We start from the raw sequence: 19,797 nt of genomic DNA, 5'->3' as shown, positions 1-19,797 counted from the left end.
TTCCTTCCTATGGTAACAGGAAAATTGCATTATTTGTGAGCGTGTAACCGAGATTTGCTTTCTAAGATTCTGATCCAGGCTTGCATCAAGGAAAAAGGTGGTCCTTTGGATCGTTGTAGGGGGGGGGGCGCAGTGTCGAGATGTTGTCAAACAGTGTGATGATTGATACACCACACGGACTCGCTTATTCAAGCGATTAACCACATTTTGAGTATTGGTTTATAAAGAGTTTTAATGTTCCAACGTTGACCACATATTTTTTGTCACGACGTGATGATTTTACACCACGTTTTAGAGATTTGACCGCTCTGCACCCTATTTCAGATTCTTATACAAATTCACGTCACTTATTTCGGAACGAAGGGAGCTAGTTCCGATCTATAAAATATGTACTTGGAGATTGGAATTCAGCTTTTAAACTACGGTGTAAACTGTAAAGTGATCAAAATTTCTAAATGTGCCGTGAACTGCCAACTCGTTACAAATAGGCCGATCACAAAATGGGAGTTAACTCGTTTACAGATACCGGTGTAAGCTATACACGCATACTTACATGACAACATGTATACATATGCACAGTGTTAACTGAAAACATCTCAAAACCTTATTCACAGGACCTATTAAAAACGAAAATATCTTTGCGACAACAGTAAGTCAACATGGAAATTTCTCGGGCCGGCGAATTTGCTTTTGGTGCATAGGACTTGAGTATACGTAAAGATTAATCTTGGATGTTAGCGTATAAGGTCAGATTTGACAGATTTTCTCCATCGCCACACAGCATTTTGAAGCCCCACATACACACTGAATATCGATATGGGTGGCTGCGCTGTGGTCGCTTTCAGATCATACTGCACATGTTTGCTACTTTGACATTCTTTGTCTGTGGTCTTACCCTTTAGTCAAAATCGCATCCATAGCACCCAAGACTTTTAGCCTGCAAAGATATAAAACACACCAAATATTTGCCAGCACACACATGTACGCACATCTAATTTCCTTGCGGAAGAAACATGTACATTAACTGTAAAATCACAAATACTAACTGTAAACAAATTGAGCAGTTCAGCTGTTGCATTAATAGGTTAAAAGAATTCTAACTAAGAGAAGCATCCTTTAAAGAAAATTAATTCACAAAAATTAATCGTGCATTGTGATAAAAAGGAGAACGGAAATGTCACGTGTACTTTTTTTTCCGAAAAGGGGGAGCTGCCCCTCTGCATGAAGCGCTTCACACAGCCATTGTCGGTCACTTGTACACTTAGCCATGCATTCTGTCCTTTAAGAAAAGAGGGGATTGGCAGGTTTCTTTGTATTTAAGGACATACCGTTTAACTACTGACACTTAAAAAGAAAATTAATTTCTCGGAGCAGAGAAATATTATGTATTACGGTTTTCTGATAATTATTCGAATTGACACACGACAGCGATATTTTCGGGTGACACACACAAATGCCAAACTGATCAAGGGAGATCGGCGGCTTTGTAAGACTTACTCGAAAACGCGTCTGAATTATTGGAGAACACACGATGACAAGCAATAGATGGCAATGTTGAAAAACCTTGTTAAGCTTGAAGTCTCCACTTGAGCCACTACCACACCAAGCAAAGCATGCATGCATGCTTCAACTCGATCACTTACCTTTCTTTTTCCTCTGCGCCTTTCACACTCCACTATAAGTTGATCCCCACAAAGGGAGGAAGAGAGGTCAAAATTTAGGTAAGTGTTCAAAACTTGAATAATCAGATTTCCGAAATCAGAGTAGATCCAAATCCAAATGCCTCTGCCTTGTGATGTGGACCACCACCATATGTTTTGACACGGTAAAGGGAAACTAAAAAGATATGTATGCTCACTGACTACCTAGCTAGCTGCTGAAGGAGATATTTACACGGATGGGTGGACCAAAGTTTACTCGCACTCGCATGATTGGCTCCATGACCAGCTTGTCTCTCAGGGAAGAAGTACGGAGGATGCATGGCTCCAGCCTTTGCATTATCGTACTGCTTTTTTATTTGGGTTCTGTTAGTTCAGGGTGCTAATTAATCCCTTTGAAATGGAAAACAGAGGTTAAAAAATCTTCTTCTGCAATTTTTTATTAAAAGAAAGGGTTCAGTAAAAGAAAAGGATAAAGTTAATTAATTACAAGTAGATGAAGAGATCTATCTAGCATTGTAGCATAATACAGGATAGCTAATTGGTCATAAGATAGTCTTAGGTTGACAGGCACATATATGGATTCCTCGAACAGTCAAATGCACATGATCGAGCAGGAGAAATTAAGCACGTGCACACAGGAAGGATAGCACCAAAAATCCTAGAATTATTAGTGATCTCTCTCTCTCTCTCTCTCTCTCAGACGTCACTTCGTGTATATCCCGGTGCAAGTTCAAAACTTATCTTTTGACATACGTACCCGATCCTTCAAAGTTGAGTACAACTGACAACTTATTAGCTCTTAATTTCTATGGAAATTGCTTTTAGAGATCAAGCTCCATGGAGCCCAAAATTTTGAAAAATTCAAAACCATATTTATCAGTGTCAAAAGATCTAAAAACAATATAAATTTAGATGATATGAATGTATATTATATTCCCATAAAACTTTATTGAAGAACACTTTCATTCGTACGCTACACAAAAACAGACAAACTCATAGATTTAAATTTATGAAAATTAAATAACCATAGGGGGAACTTTTTGGAAAGTAAAAATAAGTGTCCTACTTTCTTAAATAAATAAAAAAAATTATTTTTTTTGAAAAGTATACAAGAAAGATATGACTAATGGAGAAGTAGGGTCACCTTGAATTTTTATTTATTTGTGCCTCTTGAACCTTCGCAAATCTTTCATCATTAAAAAATTTCACTCCAAAAACAAGTTTATCTTTTGTTTGTTTTATGGGTTTTGTAATTAAGAAATTTACTTTAGCAAAAAAAAATGCCAGTTGGTTGGCTTTTGTCAATATCTGCTAGTGTTAGAATTTTGGCCTCTCACTGGAACGTGAGAAAATTTTAAAACTTTTACACAATGTGCATGTATGCGTCTTCTATTTCTACAAAAAAAAAATCAGATTTTTCAGACAAGTGCAGGTTCTGTTTTAAAATCAAGTTCTATCTAAAAACAGATATTATTTTGCGTGTTATTTCTTTTCTTTCATGGTTTATCCAACTGAAGTTTTTCTGTGGTACAAATACTGATTTTATATGCAAACCACTGCATCCCCCTTCTTCATCAACAATCTCCGATTTGATTATCTTAATTTGACCTAGAATGAGTTTTTCTTGTTTTCACTCTTGCTTCTTTTCTTGGTTTGAATTTAGCTTCCCTCTTTTTCTTGGTTTTTGCTTTAATTGGTTTTTGGTTTTAAATTAAGAACGAGGAAAATTGTTTTTGTTTTAAAATGTCTTCTGTTTTCTTTGGTTTTTGATTTAAAATATGGTGCCTAGTTTTACCCTTGACGTTTGTTTGATGTATGTGTTGCGCTTTCAAAAGTCATTGTATTTATTATCCTACATACTCGAGGACTAGTATGGATTAAGCATGGGGAGGATGATACAAATCAAACAAATCTATTACTCTTAAATTTTTAATCTTATAATCATTGAGTTTTTTTTACCATATTTTATCAAGTTTTAAGACTAAATTGCTATTGACCACTATTATAGATTTTCTCTATTTTTGTTTCCTGATTTCAAGAAGGGTAAAATGCACCTCTAGGGTCCTAATTCTTTTGAGAAGATGCCCATTTTGTTCTAAATGTTTGGAAATGTACGTCTAGGTCCTAAAACATTTTTTAGTAGTTCACTGTAGGTCCCAAATGTGTTTGCGCTTCCTAACTAGTTGGCGTGGTAGTTTGACTTATACCATGTAGGCCTAGACCCACCCGTCGGGTAAACTTTTGAAACGTAAACTTGCACATACCCATCGAGAAGGAGAGAGACATGACCGGGGAATGAAAGGTGGAGAAGGAGGAAGGGTCCTTTTAAATTAAGTTTCAGCCTGTTAACAGCCATGTGGGCCCAATGCGACGTGACGTCAGTCAAACCGCCACGCAAGCGGGTGGACCGCGTAGAAACGCACTTAGGACCTGCGATGAACCACTAATCAAAGGTTTAGGACCTAGACATATACATTTGAAAGAACGGCCATATTTTAAATAGAATTAGCTAGGACCGCAGATGTTTTTGTTTTCATAACCTTCCGAACCCATGGGCCAATGCACGTAATTCACAAATAAACCGAGCTCAAATAACTTGGCGAACCTGAGCCATGTTTTCCAGCCTTAGGGCATCTCCAAGGGAACCCCAAAATTCTCTCCATTTGTCCAAATCTGTACATAAGAACAAAATACACAACCCAATGGAAACCCTCATTTGTCCAAAAGTGGTCCACACTCTCATTTTTTCCCAAATTTGGGAAGAGTATGGGGACTCTTCATTTGTGCAAAACTCATCCAAACTTGTCTACTTGTTTTTTTCGCCCACATGTCAAAAACTCATGAAGAGATAAATGTGGTTTTACCATTAGATAACTTAATATTTTACACATCCTCATTTGTCCAAAGACCCCTCAAATGGACAACCCTTAACCCGCCTTGGTAGTTCGTACCATGCAGCACCACTTGCTACCAGCTAGCTATACAAACGGGGACGCTCGATCGTTGCTTAACGAGGTCCTGAAAAGGACGGAGGTGTCCAAAGACAGGGACTATTCGACCGAGAGCACGTGACATCACCCAAACGTAGCCCCATCCCATTCCCCTTTAAAAAGCTAGCTCCCGGCAGACACCCACGAACTCCTATCACCTCTCCTGAGAGAGCCGAGACAAAGCCAAATTCCTCTTCCCCCGGCCGCCACACGCCAAATTAAGATCGATCGAATTCCGCTCGCTCGCTTGCTTAATTGCTAGCCCTAGCTAGCCTTGCATGCGGTGCATGGCCCAGGAGGGCTCCGAGGCCTCCGTCGCGAGCTCGCCGCCGCCGCCGCACCCGCCCTCGTCTTCTTCCTCGGCGTCGGCGGGCGCCTCCTGGTGGCGCGGCGACATGCACCCTAATTACTCCTCCGCCACCCCGGCCTGGCCTCCGCCCTCTGCCGCCGCCGCCGGGCCACGCTGGCCACCGCTGCCGCTCGCCCACCACCAGCAACAACACCAGCAAAGGACGTCGTCCTCTGGCGCCGACGACGACATGTCGGCCTCCAACGCCACCATGCAGACCTCCTTCACCAGCCACCACTCCGGGATCAGCATCGACGAATCCTCCGCCGCCGCCGCCGCGGCAGCCGAGAGCCACCTCTGGAACCAAGTCCTCATGTGAGCATACTACCACCATACATGCAACAACAACACTCATGATCATACATCATACGAGCTAGCTAGACTAGCAATAGTACATGCATATTTGCATATTCGAGAGGTCGGGGAAGTGAAAAGACGGCATGCGTCCACTACCCCTTGTCCCAAAGATAAAGAAAGCGGCCTCGCTTTGCCTAGATTCTAATAATCTCGCCACGAATATATATTGTCTACCTCTATACCTTACGTAGCTAGCGCGCGCGTGACAAGTATAGATTTCGATTCATGCATCTAATCCTGCTGCTTAATTCTCATCGCTACGCTACCTAGCTAGACCTACATGCATGTACACAGCAAGGAATTGAAGAATTAAAAAATGGAACAAGAATATATGTGCAAAAGCATATATATCTTCTTTGTATGAATATGAATATATTGCATATATGAATATGCTAGGTTCTAGTAGTCTAGAGTACTCTAGCTAGAGACTCAGTGGCAGCACGCAGGGGAAAGTAGCACACAAGGGAGGAACAAAAGCAAAGGAGAGAGAGTAAAGAAGAGGACATAGCTTTTCAAACAGTGTGTGATATATCAAAGAGAGTTCTGACAATGCAAATCTAGATGCGACTTTCGGTGTAGGACATGGGTGCCTGGCGACAATTTTTTGTAGATATTGGAGATCATTGCCGGAATCTGCATTATGCGATGTGCACACCAGTTTTATTCAGACTGCCGATCGATATCAAAGCTAGCATTGGTGGTAAAATGTGCATAAAAGTTAGCAACAAATTAATGTCATTCTATCGCCAACATCGGCCTGAAATTCTGCCATCCCCAGCACGTACGATCATCTTTGTTACTGCTGCAATCTGCAATGGCAGCTGGGCCGGGTTACATGTGTATAGGCATCTACTGTGATTCTTCGGACACAAGGTTCTTCTGTCGCTTTCTTCGCTGGTAGCCACCGGCTAAGCTATATAGCTAGCTAGGTTCTTGCAGATTTAATTAATTTTAAGTAGACTTGCAAGTGAGGCTACTGGAATTCGAATCAGCATATAAGTAATTAAGATTGCTTGCTTGAAACAAAATTTTGTTTGTTCTTTACAGAATAAATTCCATGGTGTAATATATGCGTGCTTGCATAGTTTGCTAGGCTTTCGTTGGACCTAGGTAGATAACAATGCCAAGCTAGATAGGCCACCATTAGCACTTTACTAAGTGGATCAAGATGCAAGTAATTACTAAGATTTTCTTGTTTGGTACGGATCGCCAAAAAGTGGAACCATATCAAGCATCCATGTCCCTTTGCATGCTAGTAGTATACTTTAGTGTGTCCAATTCTCAAAGATGATCCCTCTTTACATTCTCTTCATCTCAAAGAGGCTTTCCACTGCACGCTTTAATCGATTGCCTAATGATAGACGACAAATATATAAGCAGGGGAGCTGCACTGCATCCATAAACTAAATAAATTAGCATGATTCCATGAATGCATGATTTGCTCTGTACATGTACAAGTCTTGTGTTGTTGGCCTCTTAATTAATTAAATCACCCCCTGTTAACTAATTGGAGCTTAATTAACTCAGGGGCGCCGGGGGCGCTGAGGTGGCGAGGAGCATGCAGGCGGTGCACGACGCTCACGGCGACGACGACAGCGAGAACTTCCTGGAGCTGCTTAACTCGCGGACGCTCGCCCCGGAGCTCTTCGCGGAGCCGCCGGCCTGCGACTACCTCAAGAAGATGGAGTACGGCGCATCATGGGCGCCGCCTCCGGACCACCAGTTCACGGCAGCGGCCACCAACATGGAGAAGCACCACCAGATGGACTACATTAACGCGCTCGCTCACCAGCAGCAGCAGCAGCAGCAGGAGCGTGGGCTGACGACGGCGAACCTGTCGGACCTGGTGAGCAACTGGTCCATCGCGCCGCCCAGCCCGTGCCACGGCGGCGGCGGCGGCGCCAAGGCCCTCTTCCTCGACTCCGGCGGCAACGTCAAGCACGAGATGGGCCACGGCCATGGCGCCGGGCCCGGGATGCTGCAACAGCAGGAAGCGGCTGGTGGGCCAGGGAGCAGCGGCCAGGACTTCGTGAGGCCCGTCGGTGGGATAGGGTCGTACAGCCCCATGCTAGGGCTCAGCAGCAGGATGTACGGCGGCTCCGGCGATTCCATGGTGGACGTGCAGTGGGCTGGGCCTGGGAGCAATGGTGACAGGACGACGAGCCTGTCGGACTTGATATCGTTCGGCGGGGCCATGGGGAAACCGGCCCCGGCTGCTGCGTCGCCGGGGAAGACTAGTTCGTCGGGGGAGTACAAGAAGATGTCGTCGCCGGTACGTGTAAGAAAAGCATTCAAGAATACTCATGGCCAGAGACGATCATCCATGGATCGATCCCTAATGCTTGCATGCATGTGCATTAATTCATTCACGGTATATAGCAGCTGTTATATAATTTGTGTGCGTATAGGCCAAGACGAGCAGTGGCGGCGGGGGCGGCAAGGGGAGCAGTGCGTCGTCAGGCGAGGGGAAGAAGAAGAGATCGGAGGAGCAGCAGCAGGGGTCAGAGGGGAGCGTGAAGAAGTCCAAGCAGCAGCAGCAGGAAGCCTCCTCGCCCACCTCGTCCCTCAAAGCGGTATGTGTATATATATGGCCGGTGTTGCACAGTTTGCATGCAAGCACTTGAATTAATCCGCATGCAATTCTCTCCTAAATAGATCAGCGCATGCTCAAATGCATGTTTGATTTCTTCTAATGAAGTAACTAATTTTTCAAACTCAAAGAAAACAAATATGCATGCATGCATGGATACTAGTTTGGTTAGTCTAAAACTCTAGAGAGTACGAGCATTTGAAATCCCAGGTGATTCTCTGTTTCCTTCACATGCATGTGCGAATTAAATCCTTGGAGAAATGAAGCATTAATTTACAAAAAAACTAGTTTAAGCTGTCAATTACATCAACTTCTACATTCGGTAATTAGCTCTTATATTATGACTTTTGAAAATATGAGCTCATGAACTATTCACCTCATGCATGCCGCCATATCACCCATATGTATATCAGTATATGCATGCTGCAACACAACGGAAAGAGGGAGTATATATAACTTCCTGTAATCAAGTTAAGATACCAATTTCCTCGGCCCAATCGAAACTAATTCTAGGTTCCTCCCAAAAAATTTTAATCAACAATCAGTTATATTGAATTTACTTGTGCTATTGGATAATTGATGTGCCTTAATTATGTAATACTTTCTCCATTCCTCAATATAAGAAGTACTAACTTTGTGCTAAGTCCAATTTTTTGATAAGTTTATAGAAAAATCTACTGAGATCTATAATATCGAACAAGTATACTATGAAAATATAATATAACATGATAATAATCATGGATTTAGTGAAACTTATTTGGAGTTGTAGATGTTTTTTTTAACAAACTTAGTCAAACTTGAAAAAGTTTGACTTAGAACAAAGGTAGGACTTTGGAGGTAGCATTTCGCAGCTTCTCTAAACCCTACCATCCAAATAGCGTGTTTTGTTTCCGATTGTTCCACATTTGTAATCCTTTTGGTTTGATTCTTTCCAACCATCTGTTTCATTAGAAAGAAAGAAAAAATAAGTACCCTTCTACTGCCTTCACGCATGCATGAGGGTAACATTGTTTTTAACAGGCGCAGGTGCCGAAAGTAAAACTAGGAGACAAGATAAACGCGCTGCAGCAGATCGTTTCACCGTTTGGGAAGGTACATCCAAACATATATAAGTGTATTTGATTGTTTCATTGCTTTTCTTTTTCATTTATACTTAATTACAGCCCAATGACAAAAGGCATGCTGCCATTGTTCCTCTTATGCATGATACAGACTGATACGGCATCAGTTCTATATGAGGCCATAAATTACATTAAGTGGTTGCATGAACAAGTGCAGGTAACTTGCTTAACATTTGTTTTCCCTCTTAAACACTATCAATTTTTAAGACGCATCGATCTTCTTTTAAAACCTTGTAAGCTAGAAATCCTAATCCTAAAAAAAGAGTATATAAGCTGTTTTAATTAGCTAATCTGGGGAATAATTTGGATAAGCATTAGAGTATGTCTCCCTTCATATAATGCATATGTTGTTGAGGGATTATTATTCAATCAACATGAGAAAAGGAATGTGGAAACCTTTCTGTCCTTATAGCACATTTTCATAATGGAGAGCTTTTTACAATCTTTTTCTGACTTTTTTGCAACATAACCAATGCAATTATTGATCTGTCAAAAAGGATGTTTTGCAAAAGGTGCTAATATTTATTTCGGGGCAAAAGCCAATCCTTAAGATATCAATTAGTTAGAAGGGAATGATACAGCAATTTATCCAACTACCGTGCGACACGTGTTGCCTGTTGGAGGGTCCCAGAGTAGGCTTCCTTTTGTTCGTATTTTGCACAACATGAGAGTCACTAGTGCTGCTGCTTTTGTGTAATGGAATGCATGGTCATGGCCCCGTAGCAGCCTCCTTTTGTAGTTTGGCTCTATCAGTTCATGATATGCGACATGGAAAACTTTCTCCCAATCTATCTGGGAAACCCACACTTTTTTTGTTTAATTTGACTCACTGTTTCTTGCCTGTTCCATATGCAGCTGCTGAGTGATCCTTACATGAAGTCAAGTAGTAGCAAGGTAAACCACAAAATTAAACTACATATAATGGAACTTCTTCGGATCCAATTACCATGCTAAAATTACAAGCTTATTCATCCGATCGACTTGCATATAACAAGCACATGGGTATATGTTGTTGTTGTTATCCTTGTCAGGATTACAACCCATGGGGAGGGTTGGATAGGAAGGAGAAGGCGGAGGCAGAGGCTGACCTGAGGAGTAGAGGGCTGTGCCTGGTGCCGGTCTCCTGCACGCCACAGGTGTACAGGGATAGCAACGGCCCGGATTACTGGACCCCGCCCTACAGGAGCTGCTTATACCGATGAATTCCATTGCCACGTGTTATTATTTCATTATTATAATATCATTATTGTTTACTGCACGGTGAATAATTTGTGGTGAAGATACATGTGGTTAGAGAAAAGACAAATGATAAGGTTAAATTTAGAGTTGTATTTGTGTGTGTACCTTAGGACCACAACTTATGTAACACCAACATGAAGTACTTTTAACTGTGCTGATTCTTTCTACTCCAGAGAACAGAGCTATAAGATCAGTTTTATCGAGGTGGTGATTTCATATGTACTGAATTTCTGCCCCGTCAGTTATTTATCGTCATCCTTTTTTTTGCGGGTAATTTATGGTCATCCTGACGCCACTTACACATATTGCGTTTCATCAGTTTCAGAAAACATCACAAGTCAAGAATGTAAAAGTGGATAATTGTTCATCCACTCGTAATTTGGAAAGGAGACAAGAAAGAGTTGCTACATCAAAGCACATTTAATTATTCTTATTCAATATTCATAGTGGAATTCCGTGGACCACAGAACACAGTTTGAATAATGACATTCCATTGTAAAATATCAATGCAATACAGTACCTCGTAAAAATCTTTACGTGGCCTTGCAACAACGAAAGCAGCGGCTGCTGCTTCTAATCTCACTTTTCCTGTACTTTAGAGTCGACCAGGGGTGGAGACAGGCCCAGGCAGCCAGGGCTGTGGCCTGGGGTGTGAGAAGTTTTTCCTTGGTATATTTGGAAGGATTTTGATTTTGGCCTGGGGCTTTCATATGTAATTTGTTATTTTTCAGGCTATTATGAATATTTGGCCTTGGTCTTCATCACATCTCGGCTCCGCCACTTGAGTCGACCCAACTCACGTTCTCGCAGCCAAATGAATATATAGACAACAACCCCTCAGGCCTCAGAATATTTCAAATAAAAACAAACACTCTACTTGAAGAAAAAGACACATAATTACTGGCTAATACTATATGAATAAGCTAATACTATGTATCCAAATGCCAAGGTTGATGAAAGCACCACCACCTCTGCCTTTATGCTCTTCTGAGGCGCCTATATATAGTTATCTTGATATCAGAACAACTTTAACAGCTCAAGCTGATTTGGAGAACCAAGATCCCTCCCAAGATTAAGATCACGTCTTGGTTCACTTGTCTTGGCAGATGTCTCACCGCGGATCGCTTGGCAGTCCGTAATATCCAACATAATCCAACATGTCAGCTTTCTTTCTGCCACCCAGAGACGGCCATCCATATTTTCTCGACTTGCACCTTCGCAAAGCAGGTGTGGAGCCTCTTACAACATCACCTCTCGCCTGCTCCTCTGATTGCCAATGCTTTGCCGGCCTGTTCGTTGCTTCAGTGGTGGAGCTCCTTGACTGACTCACTCATATCTAATGCCGACAAGGAGAACCTAAACAGGCTGATCATGATCTCTTGGTGGTTCATCTGGATTGAAAGAAATAACCATGTCTTCAATGCTACCGCGATGATCCCAACAAAATCGCCGATGCAATCTATGATGAAGTGAGGCTTTGCCAAGATGCCGGTCTCAAGGGTGTCATAAGACTATAATGGATCAAATCCGTTGGTTTCACTCGGTTCCTTTATGCTTTCTTCTAATTTCTTCTAGTCGCTCTAGCCTCTATATTCTACTCTCTTCTTGATGTTCTCCTCCTGTACTCGTCTTGTTTTTTTTTTCTGCACTTTCCAACCCTTAATTAATTGAATCGGCGCTGCCATTTTCGTCAAAAAAAACTTTGGCAACTTGTTTGGCATCCATCATTTGGGCCTAAAATTCAGGAATTCATTTTGAATTCCAGAAACCAACTTGTTTGGTTGGCACGACATTGGCCACAAGAATTTAAGCTCAAATTTCATGAAATCACAATATAATTAACCTTAATTCCTTTTTAAAATCCGTCATTTCTCTGGAATTGTCTCTCACTCTGCAAATTCACGTGGTAAACAAACATGACTTTTAAATCTAGAATTCAAATTCAACCGAATAAAATCCTATCACAAATTGGATTTCATTTCATTTCATTTCTACCAAATGTTGGATGCCAAACGAGCTGTAAGAGAGAAGCAGGCCACAACCCACAGCAACTTGCATTACCAACATGAATGAAATTGTTCGTTGATCGGTGTTGGTTGTTCATCACAAGTGAGTACTACTCCTATGTGAAAAGTTCAAGATACTCTGTAACGATGGAGCTGACTGCATGATGTATCAAAAGATTCCAGTGCAACGGGTGGAGCCAGGAGGGAAGTTGAGAGGGGGAACTTAAACATTCTTAAAAGGCTATAACTTAAATTAGAAGGGTCATCAATGATGAAAATCTAATATTTGTATCGGTATATCAAAATTAGGCAGGGGCATTGACCCTCATAGAGTGAGGGCTGGATCTGCCCACTAGCAAGGAAGACCAAAAGCAAGTAAGATCTGGAAGCAATTAAGGAAGAGAGAATAAAGGAAATCCCAAAATATATGCGCTTGGTAGTTGGCCAACTGATTATAAGACTAGGTTCCCGCTCCCATCTTTCCTGTTTTCTTGGTTACGGAGTGGCTGATTCTGTCCAAGTTTGGCTTATTGGACTTGATTGGAAGAAGCAAAGAGGGTCAGCTTCGGGCGGTCACCGACGGAAAATTGGAATCGCGTCAATTTTAGTAATTTGGTTATAATCGAAACCGAACATAAATTAAATGGTTATAACCGAAACCGAACATAAATTAAATGGTTATAACCGAAACCGAACACGATTTTTATACGAAACCGTATTAACTGAAGTATAAAACCAAACGCACACCCTGTGGTCTGCCCACTGAATACTGATCATAGGTAGATAACCATGGGTCAGGGTGGGCGTTCGGGTATACCCGAAAGTTCGGTTCGGTTCTTCGGGTTTTCATGAAATTCGGTTCTTCAAAATTGAGAACCGAAATCACCTTTTAATTTTTGAGAACAGAAATTTCGGTTAACCGAAAGTTCGGTTCGGTTCTCGATTCTGAACCGAACTAACCGAACATAATTGGTTGAGTAAAAATAGTACTGAAAACAGATTTAGCAAAATCACATAGGTTTAAGTCTTCCGTGACACAGACACACATAAATGGCATTAGCCAGCAAGTAACATCTAACATGCAATGAACACATAAATTTTGAAGATGGCAGCATGCCCCGACTGTAGGCGGTAGGTCTGCAGTGCACCAGTCCAACTCCAAGGTTCCAAGTTGTCTAGACTCCAGAAAATCGAAGACTCAAAAGCCAGCATCAAATCGCCAAAATGCTATAGCCTACAGGAAATAACTTGTCTAGACTAAAGCGTAGAACTAAATTTATAACCATGCAATTCTCACCATATAGTTTAAGAAGTAGGCTTGCTGGTCGTGGATTTGGTGGCAGGCTTGCTAGGCAGCCTAGCCTTGCTAGACTCAGAAGCTTTACCATCAATTTTTGCTTTGTCACGAAATTCCTTAATAAGTTCTGAAATACAATGAAGACAACATGAGACAAACAATTTATTTAATGAAACAACAAACAGTTACAAAATCTATATTTTTACCTTCTTTTAGCTTTGCCAATTCTTCGGTGTTCTCTTCAATGTTGATGGGAATTGTTCTCCTTAGCCAATCTTGAGTGCACACTAGTGCCTCAACCATGAAGGGGGTTAGAGAAGTTTTGAAATCGTCTAGCACATGCCCACCAGTACTGAACGCAGACTCGGAGGCCACCGAGGTTATTTGAATTGCTAGGACATCTCTAGCCAAGCACGACAAGATTGGAAACCTACTGGAGTTGGCCTTCACCAATTTAGGATGTCCAGCTTCTTGCCGTCATCTTCACAATCTTTTGCTAGGTACTTATCAAGTTCAGATTTACTGTTGCTACTCGCCGCCCCGCTATTTAGTTTCAACTTTTTAGCAATGAGAGACTTCATCAAGCTTGCATGGCCACCTCCACCTGATTCTTTACTTAGACGTTCATCAGTTGATTGAGGATTTGGTGTTCTGGGAGCATACAAAACCATGTACTCTTCAAACAAGTCCCGAACACAAGTGTTGACAGCAGACCACACTCTCCGTCCTGTTTCTTCACCAAACATTTCTTCAATTGCAAGCTGAGTGTAGTCAGATAACTTGTAACTTGGGTCAAGAGCAACAGCCACAAATATCAGCAAGTTCATGTTCTCCTTGGCCCTCCAAGTGCCCCAATATTTGTCATATTTTTCCTTCATCCTTGTGCCCATTGCAACCTGCAACTGATCATCACTTTGCATCCAATTTTTAATCAGCAAATTCACCTCTCCAATCGCATGGAAAAAATTGTGAACTGCGACCTGTTGTGAGGTCGATATGCAAACAGTAAGATCAGCAAAATGACCTAGGAAATCTGTTAGCTTTTTTGTATTTTCCCAATCAAACTCCTCTGGGACTCCAGTGCCTGGTACTCCAGGACTTTTCTCGCTAAGCAAATCAATAGAAAAGTTTAGTTCCTCCTCTGCATACCTTGCGAAAACCTTCTCATAACTGATAGCAGCCTTTAACATACGATGAACGGAGTTCCACCTAGTTGGGACATCAAGGGTCAAGAATGCTTTGCTATCTACCTCCTCTAACTCAGCACACTCCTTGAATTTAACCAATCTAGATGTACCATTCTTGACATATCGAACAGCAGCACGCACACGCCTAACCGAATTATCTACTTCCTTTAGCTCATCAGAAACTATCAAATTGACAATATGAGCAACACACCTCATATGAATAAATTTGCCTTCACTTATACTAGTTTTGGAGCTATTCAGTTGCTTTTTCATGTAAGCAATACCCCCATCATTAGAGCTAGCATTGTCAACTGTTATGATCATAACTTTATCTATTCCCCAATCCAGCAAGACTCTATGCAAGTGTTTACCAATATCATCCCCCTTATGTCCTTTCACCTTGAAAAAGCTAATGATTTTCTTGTGAAAATTTCACTCCTTATCAATAAAGTGTGCAGTTACAGTCATGTAGCTATCTTGCTGCTAGCTAGTCCAACAATCTGTTGTAAGAGAAACTCTCTGACATGATTCCTTGAAAACCTGTTTAAGTTTAGCTTTCTGCTCAAAGTAAATTCTCACAACATCTCTATGAAGCGATCCTCCCCCTTACTAGGGTTCGATCTCTGTGCTTACAGTGCTAGTCCCTGGATCGACTCGCTAGCACACACAGTTTCAAGATGTAATATCAAGATACAAAGGTCAAAAGTATATTACATCGCATTGATCCAGAACCTTACATATTGCATAACCTCGTGGGTTAACTCGGAAGAAGATAAAATCTTGCAGCGGAAAGCAGAAGATGTAGGAGCACCATAACAACTCCACAGTCGAAACATGTTGGAATGTAAACTCGCAACCCTAACAATTCGTACCTCACTCTTCACCTGGTTCACCTGTAACATTTAAACGTTGCAACCACTAGGGGGTCAATACATTTTATGTATTGGCAAGTTCACAAAAGGGTTATAACAGATCCTGTCAATTATATGCAGTATTTGGCTAGGTGGGGTTTGGCTAATTGCATAAAAGCATCAATGTAACATTCTATCATTTCATTAAATAGTTTTATCACTATTGGACATGGGGTAGAAACACCCATGCTCCTATTAACCTAGGCACATTGAGTAGAAACATCAATGCTCCTACCCAGTTCAAACCATTCATTTTATTAGGAAATTGGAATGAGTGAGACCTTCCTTACAGCCCCAATATCTACTTGCTCATAATTGTCCGTAACCGGGGACACGACTAAGTACTTAGTTTGACACTCTCGAGAGGTTGTACACTTTCCCCACAGAAATCGACGGGTTAATCCCTTGCTGTCCTCAGGGTAGAGTAGCAACGGCATCGATTACAGGAATTTTCAGACCATAATCACCCGGACCACCTGAGGGACCTACGTTCCCACCTAAACGGCTACATCTGCACAATCCCTCGGATCCAGGATCATATGTCTTACATCCATCCTGGTAGAGCCCATATTACCATGTGGTTGTACTGGAAGCTACTAAACAGGAAACTAGTACAGTCTCTAGTTACCCCGGGTGGCATCGCACATTGTGACGCAGGCGTTCTCCGAATCGCACGGGGAGACGACCATGGACACTCCCGAATCACACGGAGAGACGACTCAGCAGGCCCCATAGAAATGGACCTAACGTCACGACATCCGAATACTCAAAGCAGCCCACCCAGGACGGTTCATTGAATTACTTGTTTTGACATACACCAGGAAAATCATAAGATAATTCAATAGTATCACATTGTAATAACACCACCCTCGTATATTCTCATAGCATAGCATTTTACTACTACGATGGCAATTGGTGCTAAGGTCATGACAAAAGGTATCCTATACTACTAGGACAGATCATAGCTAGTATAGATACAGTAATAAATCCTAACAATGCAACTAATAAAAATCCAGTGCATAATAAAATAATGGAATGATGGTCAAAGTGAACTTGCCTTGATAGTAGTTGGTATTCAGACACTCTTCACAGTCACACAGTTCGCTCTCCGAGAAAATTATACAATCAGGCAAACATACACATACATAAACACACCATACAAGCAAAAGAATATGTATGCCATGATGCAATGCAAAACATGTGACATGAGTTTGGTTTATTTTATTTGGGTGATCTACTGATCCAAGGCCTTGAGAATTAAGCACATGCAATTAGGGTTTTTAAGCAAAAGCAAGGGTTAGGATTTAAATCCTAAAATGAGATTTTATTGGCATCAACCAAATAAATTAATTCAAAATATTTATTTATCTGTCTCATTGGACAGAGGACAATAAAAAATAATTTGGGCACTGGTTTCAATTAAAAAGGACTTCTAAATAATTAGTTATGAATTAAATGGCATAAAACTCTATTCTGCAATTTGAATGTGATTCAAATATTCAAATTTGAAATTGAACAGTGCCAAAAGGTTCTACATTTCGTAAGGATTCCAGAAAGGTGTGGTTCAATTTTTTTGGTCAAACGGTTTGAAAGTTATGATCATTTGAAAAGACGGGGGCTTTTCTGCAAAAGTGCTATTTGTATTTCGGCCGAAAAAGAAAAAGGAAAAAGCTCTGCCACGTGGCGCGTTGTGGTTGGTCGGGGGCTAGGGTTAGGGTTTTGTTTTTTTTTTTTACCAGGGAGCTGCCGGTCTTGGGGAAGATGACCGGTGGCGGCGGCGGTTGGCGGCGGCTCGGGCTCGGGCTCGCGGAGGCGGGCGGACGGCGGGGGCGGGTGCTCGGGGCAGCGGGCGTCGGGCGCGACGCGTGCCGTGCGGGGCGGAGGCGGGTCGCGGGTGGCGGCGCGACGCGGGGCGCGCGGGGCGGCGGGGAGCAGCTCGGGGTGGCGGGCGGCTCGGGGGCGCGAGGCGGAGACGGCTCCGCGGTCGGCGACGGACGGGCGGCGGGCGGCGGCGCGGATCCTTCACCGGAGCGGCGGTGACGGCGCGAGATCGGCGGCGACGCGAAGGAGCTCCGGCGAGCAATTCCGTGGCCTGGAGGCGAAATCGGGAGCGGGGAGAAGGGGAAAAGAGAAGAGGGGAGCGAGGGCTTTTAAGGGACGCGCTCGGGCTCCCGTTTAAAGGACAGGGCGAGGAGTTCTCGGCGGTGAATGCGCGGCTGGCGAGCATGGCAGGCGCGGGATCTTCGGCCGGAATTGGGGAAGGAGATGCTGACGCGTGGGCCCCGCGCGTCAGTGGCTCGGGCGCGCATGCGGCTGGTCGGGCCGGTCCGGCTCGGTCGGTTCGTGCGGGACGGGGCCGGTTCGGCCCAAAATGGCCGGTCGGGTCCGGTTTCCGCTTTTTTTTTTCTTTTTCCCTTTTTCTCATTTCTTCCATAACTTTTGATTTTGAACTCCAAATTGGTCCAAATAAATTCCAGAAAATTTGTAAAATCATGTTTTACCATGATTCAACTTTTGGGAGTAATTTCCCCTCAAAATAAAATACATAAAAATACATTTGACCTATAAATGCCTTTAGGGCTATATAACTATTTAAATAAAATACTTTTTCAACTCCAAATAATTATCCAAAAATTATGGGATAGCTTATACATGCACTAAACCCCTTTTATGCATAATCCCTATTGGTTTGAAAATCCAAAGCTCAAAACGGTGTAAACCAAATCTTTTAAAGCCTTTTGAGATTCAAAATTTGAATTCAAATATGCAATTGTGGCATGATGCTCATGGATGCAATGTACATGTAAAAGTTTGAAATTTTGGAATGTTACACTCTAGTAACTGTTCTCCTAGATGGGATATTAAAGCGTGGGCAAGCTTTAGACATGAATTTCTTAAAACCCGATTTCTCACCGAATGCAAATGGCAACTCATCCTCTATTATCATTTCAACAAATGCATTCCTAAGTGCTTCGGGATCAAACTTCCAAGTATTAGGATTATCACCCTTAGTTAATTGCAGAGTTCCTTGTTTGTTGTCCTTACTATTCTTATTGGGATTTTTCTTGCATGAATTAAAGTGCCTGTGTAAGGCAGACGTACCATTGTGAACAGGATGCGCTAGGATCTCAGTGCTGCAGTAGTTGCACTTCCCTCTCCGCAAGATACCATCGACCTTAATCTTCTCAAAGTATTGCCACACATCTGATCTTGCAGCTATGTCCTTCCTTGCATCCTTCTTCTCATCCTTTTTGTCACCGTCCTTGTCCTTCCCCTCATTAGCAGCAGCAGCGTCCTTGTCCTTCCCATTTGTAGCAGCAGCATCGTCCTTGTCCTTCCCCTCTGTAGCAGCAGCATCATCATCCTTCTCTCCATCCCCCTTGTCACTCTGCATGAGGTTCATCGATCCCGTGTTCTCTTCTAGTTCGGACATCTAACACAAGGAAGAGCCAAGAAGAAAATAAAAATAAGCAAAAAGACTTGAAGAATCCGATAGCAGTACAGAGATTCATAGTTCATAGAGTAGACTCAGTAGAGATTTACTTCGCAAAAAGAAAGACTCAGTAAAGATTTAGAGAGATTGAATACACTGGCAAGTTCGGTACAGTCACCTGGTTGCTAACTTGCTCTTGCTCGTTGTTATCGCGCCGCCGTCGTTGGCTTCTCAGTGCGCAAGGCAGACCAGGTCAGGATGAAGGCGTCAGCGGCCAGAAGAGGAGAACGGCTGTCGGACGCTCGCCGTCGGCCGGTGCGATGTGATGGGCTATGGCCGCCGAGCGTGGCGAGGGTTTGGGAGATAAAACGACGGAGTCGTGGAAGCCTGGAAGGCTATAACTTATCAGGACTAAGGAGGAGACAAAGTGTCTCGACTCGAAACTCGAGGTCTCGAGGAGACGAGGAGTCGGCCTGATGGTTTAGACGAGGAGATTAATTAGGAATCATGGGTAACGGTTGGGCTAGGGGCGGCCATTCGTGAATACTTCGGTTTTTTCAGGTGTCTGGCCGAAGTTTAATATGGTTCTTTGGTTTCGGTCTAATCGGCTTCGGTTCTCGGTTTTTCGGTGATCGGTCCCGGTTTCTCGGTTTTTT

The 19,797-nt window shown here is 42.7% G+C and overlaps 3 protein-coding genes across 5 annotated transcripts; 1 reads left to right on the top strand and 2 right to left on the bottom strand.

Moving 5' to 3' along the window:
- The first annotated feature begins 4,759 nt into the window (after positions 1–4,759).
- LOC100841083 (transcription factor bHLH111) lies at positions 4,760–10,534 on the top strand. 3 transcript variants are annotated; one of them, XM_014899139.2, is made up of 7 exons: positions 4,760–5,315; positions 6,885–7,635; positions 7,766–7,930; positions 8,968–9,039; positions 9,160–9,225; positions 9,924–9,962; positions 10,100–10,534. In XM_014899139.2, the coding sequence occupies exons 1-7, from the start codon at positions 4,930–4,932 to the stop codon at positions 10,268–10,270; spliced, it is 1,650 nt and encodes a 549-aa protein (XP_014754625.1). In that variant the 5' UTR covers positions 4,760–4,929; the 3' UTR covers positions 10,271–10,534. The 3 variants fall into 3 exon arrangements, with proteins under 3 accessions (XP_014754625.1, XP_010238586.1, XP_024310306.1); XM_010240284.3 differs by having other exon boundaries at positions 4,776–5,315; positions 6,885–7,629; XM_024454538.1 differs by lacking the exon at positions 4,760–5,315 and adding an exon at positions 6,505–6,808.
- Positions 10,535–14,056: 3,522 nt separating this feature from the next.
- On the bottom strand, positions 14,057–15,121 carry LOC104582074 (zinc finger BED domain-containing protein RICESLEEPER 2-like). The gene has a single exon (XM_010231376.1). The coding sequence runs from the start codon at positions 15,119–15,121 to the stop codon at positions 14,057–14,059; it is 1,065 nt and encodes a 354-aa protein (XP_010229678.1).
- Positions 15,122–15,656: 535 nt separating this feature from the next.
- LOC104584746 lies at positions 15,657–19,135 on the bottom strand. Its single transcript, XM_010240280.2, has 2 exons — positions 18,811–19,135; positions 15,657–15,690 (listed from the first exon to the last, which is right to left on the bottom strand). Exons 1-2 carry the CDS (start codon positions 19,109–19,111, stop codon positions 15,671–15,673), a joined length of 321 nt encoding a protein of 106 aa, XP_010238582.1. The 5' UTR covers positions 19,112–19,135; the 3' UTR covers positions 15,657–15,670.
- Between the last annotated feature and the right edge of the window lie 662 nt (positions 19,136–19,797).

This window comes from Brachypodium distachyon, chromosome 1 (assembly GCF_000005505.3).
Source record: "Brachypodium distachyon strain Bd21 chromosome 1, Brachypodium_distachyon_v3.0, whole genome shotgun sequence".
Lineage (NCBI taxonomy): Eukaryota > Viridiplantae > Streptophyta > Magnoliopsida > Poales > Poaceae > Brachypodium > Brachypodium distachyon.
Note: the sequence above shows the minus strand (reverse complement) of the source record. Positions and strands in the feature narration are given on the sequence as shown.